The sequence below is a fragment of the Rhineura floridana genome, chromosome 1 (assembly GCF_030035675.1).
Source record: "Rhineura floridana isolate rRhiFlo1 chromosome 1, rRhiFlo1.hap2, whole genome shotgun sequence".
Classification (NCBI taxonomy): Eukaryota; Metazoa; Chordata; class Lepidosauria; order Squamata; family Rhineuridae; genus Rhineura; species Rhineura floridana.
In genome coordinates, this window is record NC_084480.1 from 73,114,238 (window position 1) to 73,128,949 (window position 14,712).

Below are 14,712 nucleotides of genomic sequence, written 5' to 3' on the forward strand. Positions count from 1 at the left end.
AGGAACTTCACGCTATGCAACAGCTACTCCAAGAGCAACTAGAACAGGACAAACTGGATTACAAACGTGCAGCTGACCAGCATCGGAGAGAGGGGGACCTCATACGAGTGGGAGACCAGGTCTGGATCTCTACACGTTTCCTAGCTATGCCTGGCCGGTGTCGTAAACTGCAGGATCGGCGTGTAGGGCCCTTTGAGGTGGAGGCTCAGATTAACCCCGTGGCTTACAGACTAAAATTGCCGCCCACCTTCAAGATGCACCCAGTCTTCCACAGGGCATTGTTGACCAAGGACGCTGCCCCCGACCCTCACTGTCCGCGAGTGGAGCCCGCACCGCCGTTGTTGGTAGAGGGGGATGAGGAATACAAAGTAGAACAGATTTTGGATTCGCGAAAACGCCGAGGGCGTCTTCAGTACCTGATTCACTGGAAGGGGTACGATCCAACTGAACGTTCCTGGGAAACAGAGGAGAATGTGCACGCTCCAACTTTGGTGAGAGAATTCCATGAGGCTTATCCAGAGAAACCTAGACCTCAGGGGTGGGAAGGGTTAAAGCATGGAGGGGGGGATGATGTTGCACTGCAGCCAACTCAGAAGGGACAGGAAGGGGGAAGGCATGAGTTTCAGGCACCTCCGCACCCAGAAGAAGCAGAGTTGGGGATTGTTGTGGGGGGGGCAGCCTGCTCTCCAGCCAGTTCCCACGAGTAACGCCCTTTCCGAGGAGCCGAGTGCACCGCCCCCAGTTGATGCACAGGACTTGTGGGGGGAAGCTTCAGAGTCAGTGCCAGCTCCTCCTTTACCAAGCAGTTCCCAGGAGGATTCCAGTGAGGCAAGGCCCGTGACCTCGAGCCCGTTGTTCGGGAGCAGGTGTCTTCAGATGAGCTGTTGGATGCGCGTCCCCTGTCTCCTCGTTCCCGTCGCCGCGAGAAACGGACAGGGCAAAGACAGGAATTACGAAGGAGTCAGAGATTACATTCGAAAACATTTCCTATATAAGCCTGCCGCTCCCAGTGGGGGGTCGTTGAGTCAACTTCCTTCACACGCTGCAGAGCATGTCTAGAGTATAGTTAGGGACTCTAGTGAGTTAGCGTAGGGTTTCCTATGAAGCACAATGCTTTTGATGTATCCATTACTCTAATAAAATGAGATTTACTTGCACACACACTCCAGCCTCATTCTTTCGGCTCTGGATGGGACAATTTTTTAGTCTAAATCCACTTTTCTTATAATATGAACCCACTGATTTTAGGTTCTATCCTCTGGAGAAACAGAAAACAATCCATCATCATGCTGCCCTGGGCTCCTGCTGGGAGGAAGGGTGGGATATAAATAAAATAAAAAATAAAAAAATAAAAACCTATGCAATAACTCTTCAAACACTTGAAGATAGCACCGTATCACCTCTTAATACTTTCTTCTCCAGGCTAAACATACCCAACTCCTTCAGTCTTTCCTCATAGAACTTTGATCTCCAGGCCTGTCACCATCTTTGCTGTTCTCCTAAAGATACGTACATAACACATTACTATTGCACAGGGCTAAAGAGTCAGTCAGACACAAGACCTGCAGGACTAGGGACAACTCACAGGCAGTTATCTTGTTGAACAATCTCCAGAGCAAAACTAAGCTCCAAATGGCAAAGCAAACTCTGGGCTCATCCAAACGGAGCGGGATATTCCACGTTTTCCATATTCGGTTTGTCATCTGACAGTCCTCACTTTGCCTGTTATTCGCTCTTTCCCGAAAAAAAACCCATGGTTTTTTTGTGCCCACACATGCAGCAGGAAGATCCGTATATTCTTTTTGCTTTTTCCCAGCTCCTCCTGTAAGACCACCCCCTATCAGCCAATTGGCCCACAAAAAATGACATGTGCTCCTCTCCCCCTTTGCAACGAAGCACAAAATGCGAGCACGAAAGTTTGAATTTCCTGTGGCTGTAATGGAGTTCTTTGCCACTCACCACTCTGGAGCATTTGTATTTTTGTATTTCTGTTAGCTCATATTTTTGATATTTTGCAAAACCAACTGCATGCTTTTCTACCTTTACTCATGTTAACGTTTCTGGAGATACATTTAAAAAAAGAAAAAACCTGCATGCAATAAGAGCTTATATCCAGCTACTATTTGGGTTCCTATTGCATTGTACATAACTATATTTCCCTTTCATGAATTCAAACTGCCATAAGAGTTAAACATCAAGCAGCGAAAGAGAACATTAGTTCTTGCATGAAGGGATAGGATCGTTATACTTTGCAACTGTTTACACTTCAATGTGAAATTGACAAGCAGTAGTAGCAGCAGCAGCCCCTCTGCAGAATGCCGTAAAGGGATGGGATCATTATCCTTGGATACAATGTTTCCGCTCACTCCAAAATTAACAAGCAGTAGCAGCAGCAGCAGCTCTGCCAAACGCACATAAAGGGATTGGGATCCACTTCAATGTGAAATTAACAAGCAGGCAGTAGCAGCAGCTCTGCAGCTCTGCAGAGAGAGAAAAAACTTCCTTCTTTCATCCTTAAGAGGGGCAAAATAATTTGAAAGGGGCGGGAGAGAGAAAAGGAAAAAGAAACCCTAAAAGATCTTAAAAGCCCAGTAGAGCGTGGTGCTCAGGGCCAGATCTGTGCCGATCTCCTTCGCCCTGGAGCCAGCATGAAGCAAAGGAGGTTTTCTTGTGGCTACTGCCGCTTGCTGCCGGGGCAGTGCAGCAAACCGATCAGCTGTGAGGCGGCCGGTGATCAGCTGGTGGGCTGCTTGGCGCCCCCCCAGCCTTTTGTCATGGCTACTGCTCCTGGCTTCCATCAGCCTGGGCAGTGCAGTGACCCGAGCTGCGGCTGACGACCAGCTGGCCGGCGGTCCACTGCGACCTGCCACCCCTCGCTAGCTTGTGCAGAAGTGGAAAGATGAATTAGGCTGGCAACCACCACTTTTTTCTCCCCTACCTACAACGTGGCTGTGTAAAGTGCAGTACCTCCTTGTGTGCAAATGCGGAAATGCTCATTTCTGCATCTGAGAAGTACAACGTAACATCCTGTGGCTCTGATTGGTTCAGTTTCCTGGCCTTTTCCAAACACATTTGCGCACATGCGCACAAGTGAAAATCCATGATTGGATGGTAAAGACGGAAGGGGTACTGGGACACGCCTATGGACCGCCTACATCTCTATAAACCGCAGTTTTGCATCCGAGCCCCTAATATTGCAGCGGATGATTACCGGTTTAAAAAAGCAAATCGCATTTTTGCCGGTATTGGAAGGAGCGGATTTAACCCGTGAAAATGCGTAACAGCGCACAACGTCATTTGGATGATCAAAAAGTAATAAACACATATAGCACGCGTGTCACACATTTTGCAGTCGTCTGGATGAGCCCTCTGAAACTAGCTCCACGAGCTAGAGGGAGCCCCAGCTGACGAAGCGTCAAGGCGAGTTAAGCAGCAGAGCGAGTTCGGCAGCAGGGCGAGGAGGCCAGGGCCCCCTACTCTGCCCGTCTGTTCCCTGACCTCAGCTAAACCGCAGTCTCCAACCCATTGATGTAATAAACTTTAAACAAAACTATGCAGGTAAGAAGCCAGCAGGGGTGTGGGGGCTTTCCAGTGTTTTGCACCGCCTGCAGCATGTACGACTATCTGCCTGTTGGACAGAAGTCGTGGGTGTGCTCTCGGTGCAATGAGCTCCTGGCTCTCCGGGAACGACTTCATTTCCTTGAGGCCAAGGTGGCGGACCTGGAAAAGCTGAGAGAGGCAGAGAGGTGTGTGGAGGAGGCCTTCAGGGACGTTATAGCTGTGTCCCACTCCAACGATGATAGCTCTCCTGCTATCATGGAGAACGATGGTCTCGGGGAAGGAGAGCATCCAGCTGAGGAAGAGGGAAACGATCCCCTAGAAGGGACCCATACCTTGGGGGATGAGCAGCTATCCTCTCGGGCCGAGGATATATCTCCAGGGGGTGGAGGGATCCTTGTAGTAGGTGATTCGATCATTAGGAACATAGACAGTGGGGTGTCTGATGGGTGTGTAGACTGCAAGGTGTTTTGCCTGCCTGGTGCAAAGGTTGCGGATATCGCCCGTCGTTTAGATAGTTTGGAAGACAGTGCTGGGAAGGAGTCAGTGGTCATGGTGCACGTTGGCACCAACGACATGGGGAAATGCAGCCGTGAGGTCCTGGAAGCAAAATTTAGGTTGCTAGGTAGGATGCTGAAAGCCAGGACCTCCAAGGTGGCTTTCTCTGAAATGCTACCAGTTCCACGCGCAGGATCAGACAGACAGGCCCAGCTTTGCAGTCTCAATGCGTGGATGAGACGATGGTGTCGGGTGGAAGGGTTCGGATTTGTTAGGCACTGGGGAACATTTTGGGACAAGCCGGGCCTGTACAAAAGGGACGGGCTCCACTTGAACCAGAATGGAACCAGACTGCTGGCACTTAAAATTAAAAAGGTAGCAGAGCAGCTTTTAAACTGACTGAGGGGGGAAACCCGACAGGAGCTGAGAAAGGTCCGGTTCGGAATAAACCTCCCCCCTGGGATAAAGACCAAAGAAATGATGAAATTTTAAAAGGGGTAGGCCTAGAAGTAGGCATTGTGAGAGCAGGGGCACAGGATATAAATTCAGAAGAGCAAAATTACCACAGGCCTAACCACAAGTGCCAAAGACACTTGAAGAGAGACACTGCTTACAAGTGCCTGTACGCTAATGCTGGAGCCTCCGAACCAAGATGGGAGAACTGGAGTGCTTGGTCTTAGAGGAGAGCATTGATATAGTGAGCATAACCGAGACCTGGTGGAATGGAGAAAACCAGTGGGATACGGTTATCCCTGGATATAAACTATATTGGAAGGACAGGGAAGGACGTATTGGTGGCGGAGTCGCTCTATACGTGAAAGAAGGCATTGAATCCAGCAAGCTCGAAACCCCAAAAGAGGCAGACTCCTCCACAGAATCGTTGTGGGTGGTGATACCATGCCCCAGGAGGGACTTAATACTGGGAACGATCTATCGTCCCCCTGATCAAAATGCTCAGGGAGACCTTGAGATGAGATATGAAATTGAGGAAGCATCCAAACTAGGAAATGTGGTAGTAATGGGTGACTTCAACTACCCGGACATAGACTGGCTGCATATGTGTTCCAGTCATGACAAAGAAGCAAAGTTTCTAGATATTCTAAATGACTATTCCCTAGACCAGTTGGTCATGGAACCGACCAGAGGGACGGCAACCCTGGACTTAATCCTCAGTGGGGACCGGGACCTGGTGCGAGATGTAAGTGTTGTTGAACCGATTGGGAGCAGTGACCACAGTGCTATTAAATTAAACATACATGTAACTGGCCAATTGCCAAGAAAATCCAACACGGTCACATTTGACTTCAAAAGAGGAAACTTCACAAAAATGAGGGGATTGGTAAAAAGAAAGCTGAAAAACAAAGTCCAGAGGGTCACATCACTTGAAAATGCTTGGAAGTTGTTTAAAAACACTATATCAGAAGCTCAACTGGAGTGCATACCGCAGATCAGAAAAGGTACCGCCAGGGCCAAGAAGATGCCAGCATGGTTAACGAGCAAAGTCAAGGAAGCTCTTAGAGGCAAAAAGTCTTCCTTCAGAAAATGGAAGTCTTGTCCGAATGAAGAAAATAAAAAAGAACACAAACTCTGGCAAAAGAAATGCAAGAAGACAATAAGGGATGCTAAAAACAAATTTGAGGAGCACATTGCTAAGAACATAAAAACCAACAACAAAAAATTCTATAAATACATTCAAAGCAGGAGACCATCTAGGGAGACAATTGGACCCTTGGATGATAAGGGAGTCAAAGGTGTACTAAAGAACGATAAGGAGATTGCAGAGAAGCTAAATGAATTCTTTGCATCTGTCTTCACAGTGGAAGATATAGGGCAGATCCCTGAACCTGAACTAACATTTGCAGGAAGGGATTCTGAGGAACTGAGACAAATAGTGGTAACGAGAGAGGAAGTTCTAAGCTTAATGGACAATATAAAAACTGAGAAATCACTGGGCCCGGATGGCATCCACCCGAGAGTTCTCAAAGAACTCAAATGTGAAATTCCTGATCTGCTAACTAAAATATGTAATTTGTCCCTTGGGTCCTCCTCCGTGCCTGAGGACTGGAAAATGGCAAATGTAATGCCAATCTTCAAAAAGGGATCCAGGGGGGATCCCGGAAATTACAGGCCAGTAACCTTAACTTCTGTCCCTGGAAAACTGGTAGAAAGTATTATTAAAGCTAGATTAACTAAGCACATAGAAGAACAAGCCTTGCTGAAGCAGAGCCAGCATGGCTTCTGCAAGGGAAAATCCTGTCTCAGTAACCTATTAGAATTCTTTGAGAGTGTCAACAAGCATATAGATAGAGGTGATCCAGTGGACATAGTGTACTTAGATTTTCAAAAAGCGTTTGACAAGGTACCTCACCAAAGGCTTCTGAGGAAGCTTAGCAGTCATGGAATAAGAGGAGAGGTCCTCTTGTGGATAAGGAATTGGTTAAGAAGCAGAAAGCAGAGAGTAGGAATAAACGGACAGTTCTCCCAATGGAGGGCTGTAGAAAGTGGAGTCCCTCAAGGATCGGTATTGGGACCTGTACTTTTCAACTTGTTCATTAATGACCTAGAATTAGGAGTGAGCAGTGAAGTGGCCAAGTTTGCTGATGACACTAAATTGTTCAGGGATGTTAAAACAAAAAGGGATTGCGAAGAGCTCCAAAAAGACCTCTCCAAACTGAGTGAATGGGCGGAAAAATGGCAAATGCAATTCAATATAAACAAGTGTAAAATTATGCATATTGGAGCAAACAATCTGAATTTCACATATACGCTCATGGGGTCTGAACTGGCGGTGACCGACCAGGAGAGAGACCTCGGGGTTGTAGTGGACAGCACAATGAAAAAGGCAAATTCCATGCTAGCGATAATTAGGAAAGGTATTGAAAATAAAACAGCCGATATCATAATGCCGTTGTATAAATCTATGGTGCGACCACATTTGGAATACTGTGTACAGTTCTGGTCGCCTCATCTCAAAAAGGATATTATAGAGTTGGAAAAGGTTCAGAAGAGGGCAACCAGAATGATCAAGGGGATGGAGCGACTCCCTTACGAGGAAAGGTTGCAGCATTTGGGGCTTTTTAGTTTAGAGAAAAGGCGGGTCAGAGGAGACATGATAGAAGTGTATAAAATTATGCATGGCATTGAGAAAGTGGATAGAGAAAAGTTCTTCTCCCTTTCTCATAATACTAGAACTCATGGACATTCCAAGAAGCTGAATGTTGGAAGATTCAGGACAGACAAAAGGAAGTACTTCTTTACTCAGCGCATAGTTAAACTATGGAATTTGCTCCCACAAGATGCAGTAATGGCCACCAGCTTGGATGGCTTTAAAAGAAGATTAGACAAATTCATGGAGGACAGGGCTATCAATGGCTACTAGCCATGATGGCTGTGCTCTGCCACCCTAGTCAGAGGCAGCATGCTTCTGAAAACCAGTTGCCGGAAGCCTCAGGAGGGGAGAGTGTTCTTGCACTCGGGTCCTGCTTGCGGGCTTCCCCCAGGCACCTGGTTGGCCACTGTGAGAACAGGATGCTGGACTAGATGGGCCACTGGCCTGATCCAGCAGGCTCTTCTTATGTTCTTATGTTCTTAGCCTCAAGTTTTGTCCCCATGGTGAAGAGTTGATTTCTTTAACAGAGTGCATTTGCGGCTCAATTCATTAGTTTCCACCACGTCACATTAGTTTCAGAGACAAGTTGTTTTTATATTAACAGAGATAAATCTGTGATTTTCCAATATGGAAGTTTCAATAAAAACCAAGCTGGAGTTTTGGGGATTTGATGTATGTTTATCATTGCTGTCAAATGAACACACCATGCAATTTTCAGCTTTTTATTCTAAATGTCCAGGATGGGTCTAAATTTTGCTAACAGCACTGGACTAATAGTCTAACAGAATGGGGACATCCAATGTTAGTCATACTCAGTAGGACTAATGCTGGATATTACTCTGTGTTATTACATGCTTGTATCCATAGAAATAATTCGAAAAGCCAGGTCAATTGATGCAAAATCTGACATCAAACCTTATCCAAAGACAATATTTTTATATACTGTGTCAAAAATCTCTTTGTGAGAATAGTTTTATTTTCTTTCCAGTGCTAATAATTTTTGAGGTGCTTGTTTAGAAAACGAAGAAAATACAACAAGTAAAAAGAATTTGAAAGAAACCTACCTTCGTGAATTTCTCCTTTGCACTGAGATAACATAACTGCCTCAGTCCATGCTACAGGAAGATCCACATACTTCCCACTACCTAATGTACTAAGACCTGATCGTCTCTGTTTGGAATATAAAAGGTAAGGAGACAAAGGTTGAAAAAACTTGAGATGTTAAAATCCTTTTAAAAGTCAATTTACTTAGAATGAAGTTTGTGCGTATTTAAAGACAGTGATATTAAGAGATTGCTGATACAAAACATAATAGCTGGAGCCAACAAGGTAGCAATGTTTAATCCCTCAAATTAACACTTAAATAAGAAGTGCTTGGCTCTAATTATACTGTTATTACTACCCGAAGTACCTTGTAACAAAAGCAATTAATTACTAGCTCTGTATCACAGTAATAAATGGAGCAAAGTTGTGAAGACAGCTCTTGTGCTAGCATCTAAGTACTGCAAAATCAAATATGCCAATCCCACCAAAATGTATCTTGTCCCACAGGCAAGTCTTTTAAGTTTATAATTTGAAAACTAATTTGGTTGGAGCCATAGATGTTATTTTTAAGTCATATGGTGCACAGGCTTCCATCTTGATAGAATTTAACCAACCTGAGAAAAGGAGATAAATATTTTTCCAGTCTCTATGCTATTCATTTGTCTTTGCATTTATTTAAATGAATTAGCATATGCCAAATAATCAACAGAAAATTCCCACGCACACTTATATAATTTCTGTCACGTCATTTTTTTTCTAACCTGCCAGAAGAGGAGGCAAGGTTAAAAATGCCAAAGCCTGCATGAAAAAAAAGTTGATGCTCCTTCCAACCCTATACTGTACTTCTTTTTATAAAACTGAAGGTCTGACAGATTACCCCTACCACCACCACACACAGAAAAAAACTACACAAAACGAATACTTCAATAATTTTCAATTTAGCAATTTCTTATTTGTTTTAGATATCTCATACAAACCATTTGATGGATATTATCTCTGTGGATATTTTGTTACAACAATTGTCTTTAAAGTTGTTTGCTTCCATTACACAGGAACTCTGAATCTGTTATCTGTTGCAGGTCCTTAGTTCTCAGTACAGTATGAGCAATGGGACCTATTTTACCGAAGCAACCTTATTTATTTTTATTCTGGATTCCAGCCTATAATTTCACCCAGTAATATCTGCTGGCTACCGGCACTAATGAGACTTTCATCTCTGTCCAAATTATCATTGGTACAATTGGAACAAAAAATATTAAAGGTAACTACTGCCAAATTTCAGATTTGGCAGAATCTTCAAATCTGTAATGTGCTAGGAGAATCTCCCAGATTTTCATTCCGCTCCAGTGTCTTTACTAGGGTTGTCACCCAATTAAATATATCTATCATGTGAATTTTAATCAAACATCAGTTAAATTTGGATGTGAATAAAAGCAATAGTTCCAAAAGGACCAAAATCACATTTGTTTTTAAAATACTAACAAGCCATTGATGCTAAAAAAAAAAACCCACAAGAATACCGTGCTGTATTGACTGTCATTCTGCAACCAGGTTTCAAACAAATTAGTTTGTTCCCAGTAGCAGAAGATTAGTGGATACGTCTTCCTTTTTTCCATTGCCACCACTGATGTTCTGTCATGCTCGAATGAATTTTAACACATACACCCCTTCATCTCTGCTGTTTTCCGAAATGCCATGGAAGGAAAGAGCTTGTGGTGGATGAATCAAGGTGTTTTCTATTTTTTATAATAATATAAGACCTGCTGCCCCAGATAGTCACAAGCACCTTTTAATTGATCAAAATATTTTAAATCACATGTAATGCAATTCTATGCACAATTACCCAAAAGTAAGTCTCACTAAAGCCTAGTTTTTAGACAGGACCACTTCCACAAACATTCCTGAATCTAACTCACAGGTAGCCAATGTGGTGGCATCCAGATGTTTTGGACTACAAACCTCATCATCCCTGACAACTGACAAAACAACCTCAATGCATCTGTACCCTCAAAGATTAAGTGCTATAATAGATTTTACATGGTTCTGCCCTTGAAGAAAAGTTAAGTTGAAGGAAACTTCAGTAGATACATTATAGAGCCTCCTGTTTATTAACAATGAATGCACAGTGGCACACCTAACAATTCTATAACAAATACCACTGTTACTTCTTTGCAATGAGATCTGGTCCAAAGAACTGTACACATGGTTGAGGGGGTGTTTTATAGACAGAGTCCTGCATATATAAGGAAATTGCCATATATTTCCACCACTCCTCCTTTGATAAATGCTGAGAAAGCACTGGTTGAGATTTCTTCATTATAGGAAATTTTATTTATTGATTGCTTATTTTCTTACATTTATACCCCACTTTTCTTCAATCAAGGAACCCAAAATGGCATCCAGATACCCATTCAGATACTACCCAGACCCAGACCCACTTCACTTCAACAAGGGGGTACTCTCATGTGCCTTCAGACTATACAAGGGTGCACAATGGGGTATTTTCAGTGGTGGCTCCCACATTGTGAAATTCTCAACCCCAGGACAGCTTTATGATCGTGAGCCTAGCAACCTCTACAAAATATTGCAAAACATTCTTTTTCACTCAGCCTTTCAGTGGGGCTCTGTAATTTTGTTGAAGACATGTTATATAAACATAATAAATAACTATATAGATGTTTGCAATTTTGTGTGTTCATTTTTTAGTTTTCTCAATACATTCCATGAATATTATCAGAAATCTTGACAGAAGGTCTATCCAAAATCTGCCAAATCTCACTAGGAGTCTATGATATCAATTTAACTGTGCCAATTATGAAAGTTTACTGCTGAATTATATCAGCAAAAATTCTTCTTGCCAAATGAAGGGGAAGGGGAAGATATACTACAAGAAAACCTCATGCAGAACCACATGACATGCAAATAGCTTCTTAAGCTTGCATTAAAAAGTATAAAAATATAATCGTTTCATTAGAAGAGTGATAAAAATTACTCTAGACCCACAGCATTCTTAATTGTGTTTACTGAATGACAGTGTTGTTGCTTTTAAAATATCTTTACATTCGATTACTATTCTATTACAATACTATTGCAACACTCAGTTTCGACACATTACCTTTCTTTTTTCTTTTCTTTTATTCTTAATAAGAACTATTCAGAACACAGCATACATAGTATAAAATTCAGATCAGAATGGCATTCTTGTTAATAGTGTTTTACAAAAAACTATGAAAAACAGTCACCTACATTTAAAGGTTACTTTTAAAAAGCAAATAATGAACATTTTGCATTTGAAATATTTAAATTAATTCTTAACTATTAAACACTACAGCAGAAATTTAAGATCAACAGATGTCCCGTTAGAAATCCTTAAGCACTTGTATATACAAACCTTGCATCTGGCAAGCATTTTTTTAGCCAGCTCTATGAATTTTTCTTTTCTTTCTGTTTTCAATGCATAATTGAAATCCCCAATAAATTCTTCTGTAAGTTCAAATGGGTTTCTAATAAAGAATCCAGTCAAGAATTTCAGTTTAATTGGCATTTCATAAATAAATGAAATAAAAATTCCAAGTATAAAAAATAACAATGAAAAGTTAGTTTTAATGTTAAAAACCCTATCTGAGTCAATGTACAGTGTAGAATATTTTTCTATATTCCCAATTTACGCTACTTTTGCTAATGCTCTCCACAAATTTGTAAACTTGTAAATTTGTAAATCTAATAAATAAATAAACATTAAATATGTTTCTAAAACCAGGGGTGGTGAAACTGTGACTCTCCAGGTTTTACTGGACTACAGCTCTCATTGTTCCTGACCATTGCCCACACTGGCTTGGACTGACGGGAGTTGGAGTACTACAATATCTGAAGGGCCACAGGTTCCCATCCCTGTTCTAAACTCTCAACATTTAACCCTTGGTAAGATCAGCAGATGGATTTTTCTGGCCTATCTGTAAAACAAAGAGGGCATTTGCCCTCAGGGCTCCAACTCCATTAAAAGAATATCAAGAAGTTGCTGCAACAGGCATTTCCACTCCTACTGAATATCCATACTGCTTATGTCCTGATCCAAACATTTTGGAGAGCCAGAAGAAAGAAGGATAGCAGACCTATGTAACTGCTGGATTCAATCCAGTTCAAAATCTCTTCCAGGTCTGCATTGAACAGGTAGCCAGAGGAGTAAAAGCATAACCACAGGGCTAGGGGTGGGATGTGTGTGATAACACACTCAGAAGAAACAAATTACAAAGCCAAGCTCCTTTATAAATCAGGCATAGTTCCAGTTTTGAAGTTTCCAAAAGACTGCTGGATTTGTGACACATCAATAAGCAAGGAGGTTTACTGAACAGTAGATAGCTATTCCTGGGAACCAGGCATCTTAAAGACTAACTTCTACCACATTGGCCTGCCCAAAGCCACCTCCAAGGGCGTCACTGGGGCAGTGCGGCAGGTGCGGGCCGCACCGGGTGACACCTCCAGATGGGGGTGACACCCAGAGCCACCCCCCCAGGCACCGCCTAGGCTCCAACGTGCCGCGCTGGCTGCCTTCCTCGGCTGTTAGAAGGTGGCGGCAGCAGCAGCAGCGAGGCAGCAGCGCGCTCCCGGGCCCTGTTGTTTGGCAGTGTGCTATGTGAAGCTGCACGCGCGCTCACACTCTCGGGGGACAAGGCGCTGAGGGCCGCACCGGGTGACACCAACCCTAGTGACGCCACTGGCCACCTCTTCTAAGTCCCTGATTCTTCTGAGGTTAGGCAGACTTTCTCAATTGGGGCAGGCTACATCTGGAATGCCCTCCAAAGAAATACTCATCTGGAGCCAAATTTGATGTTGTTTTGCCAGCAGGCAAAGACTTTACTTGCTTGCGACAAGTTCAATACTTTTCTTTCATGAAACACTGGAAATATTTGTTTGTTTGTTTGTTTGTTTGTTTATTATAAGCGGCCTTTTCCCCCCAAAAATGTATTCAAGGTGGCTTACAAAAAATAGATAGTGGGATCTAATGATGCTGCTCTGCATGTGGAAGGGCTTGCTTTTGATCCAGCAGAGGCATCTACTGATGCTAAGAGAAGGGCAGGAAATCTTCATTGATTCTTGTTGCAGCCCTTACATCCTCTGAAAATCTGTTCCAGCAATTTGGGAGACCCTCCAGAACAGCATGTGGGCTGCAAGGGGAGGGAGAATTGGTGAAAATTGCCTCCCTTTTTCTTATGATAGTGGACAACTCTGTTGGATGGAAAGCAACTCCACAGCCGTATCAGATTTCGCCCACTGAAAGCCAGCAAGTTTGTGTGGTCCCGGTAGGCCATTGTTTGGCTTACCATAGCATGCAAACTAGGCCACAGAGTACACATTAGAAGCAGAAAATACTGTTACATTAACTATGGCATTTTAGATTTCCTCCAGCTGTGGAAAGAGGAATCAAAACTAGTATTATCATTCTCTAATTTACAAGTCCCAAGACAAAATAATCATCTCCAGTTTGCTTTTCTATAATTACTGAGTAGAATGCATTTTACAAATAACTTTGGCCTTATGATCAATTGTTTGACAGATACTACTGTAACCTGTGATGCATTATAGAAAGGGTAGAAAACATTTGTAGGTTTATGTGTAGAAGTTGGAAGGCTTTATTGGATACGTCACACTCTGTCACACGCAGCTTATCTCAATGACAATGACTAAAATAGCTATTTTAACCACTGATATTTGCAGAGAAGACAACTTTCATAAGTAAGGACATTGGAATCTGGGGACAGAACACTATAGCTTTCAGAAGGTAAAGAGTATACTTCTTATTACAAGTTTTACAAAAGCAGAGCTTGCTGACTTTACAACAGTAACAACTACAGACTTTGATAATTGCAGAAGCAGAAAACTAAATGTATAATGTTATTGAGTGTTTCAACAGCAGCCAATAATTAGAATATGAATACTACAGAAAAATATTGATTATTAAACCCTTCACTTCTGATTACCATCGTGCTGTTTTCAAGATAATGACTTTCCTTCATGTAATACAGTTCTTTGCAAGAAACAGCCAGTAATTTATTTATAGACTATCATGGTTTACAATTGTATTTACATTTACTGCTTGTATCTTCTCAGAACATATATAGCAGGTGAGTACATAACACATTACAAGGCACTTCCATGTAAGAATGTCATCATGTTTGAAAGAGTAAATTCTTCACAACTTTTAAGTCTTTGTTGGTGAAGGAGTTAGAGATATGTTGCAGACTAACTATGCCACCCTGGGCTCCTGCAGGGAGGAAGGGCGGGATATAAATCAAATAATAAATATATTCTAGCAGGTAAACATAATTCTTTCTTCACTGCATCATTGTGAATCATCTTTGTTACAGATATTAATATGCCAATTAATAACAGTGGTATCTTTAAAATAAAAAAAATCAATTTCTAATATTATAGCTTAGCAACTGATTCTATACTTCATAAACTACAAACTGGTATGTGACAGATATTAATATTTCAAGTCACTC

The 14,712-nt window shown here is 42.4% G+C and overlaps 1 protein-coding gene across 2 annotated transcripts in view; it reads right to left on the reverse strand.

The window, feature by feature from the left end:
- The window catches only part of TMEM232 (transmembrane protein 232), a 129,595-nt gene that overhangs the window by 69,496 nt on the left and 45,387 nt on the right, over positions 1-14,712 (reverse strand). For both annotated transcript variants that reach the window (XM_061623796.1, XM_061623791.1), the window contains exons 3-4: positions 11,601-11,712; positions 8,230-8,335 (exon numbers count right to left, since the gene is read on the reverse strand). In XM_061623796.1, coding sequence (XP_061479780.1) covers positions 8,230-8,335; positions 11,601-11,712 — 218 coding nt within the window. The remainder of the gene's footprint in view (positions 1-8,229; positions 8,336-11,600; positions 11,713-14,712) is intronic.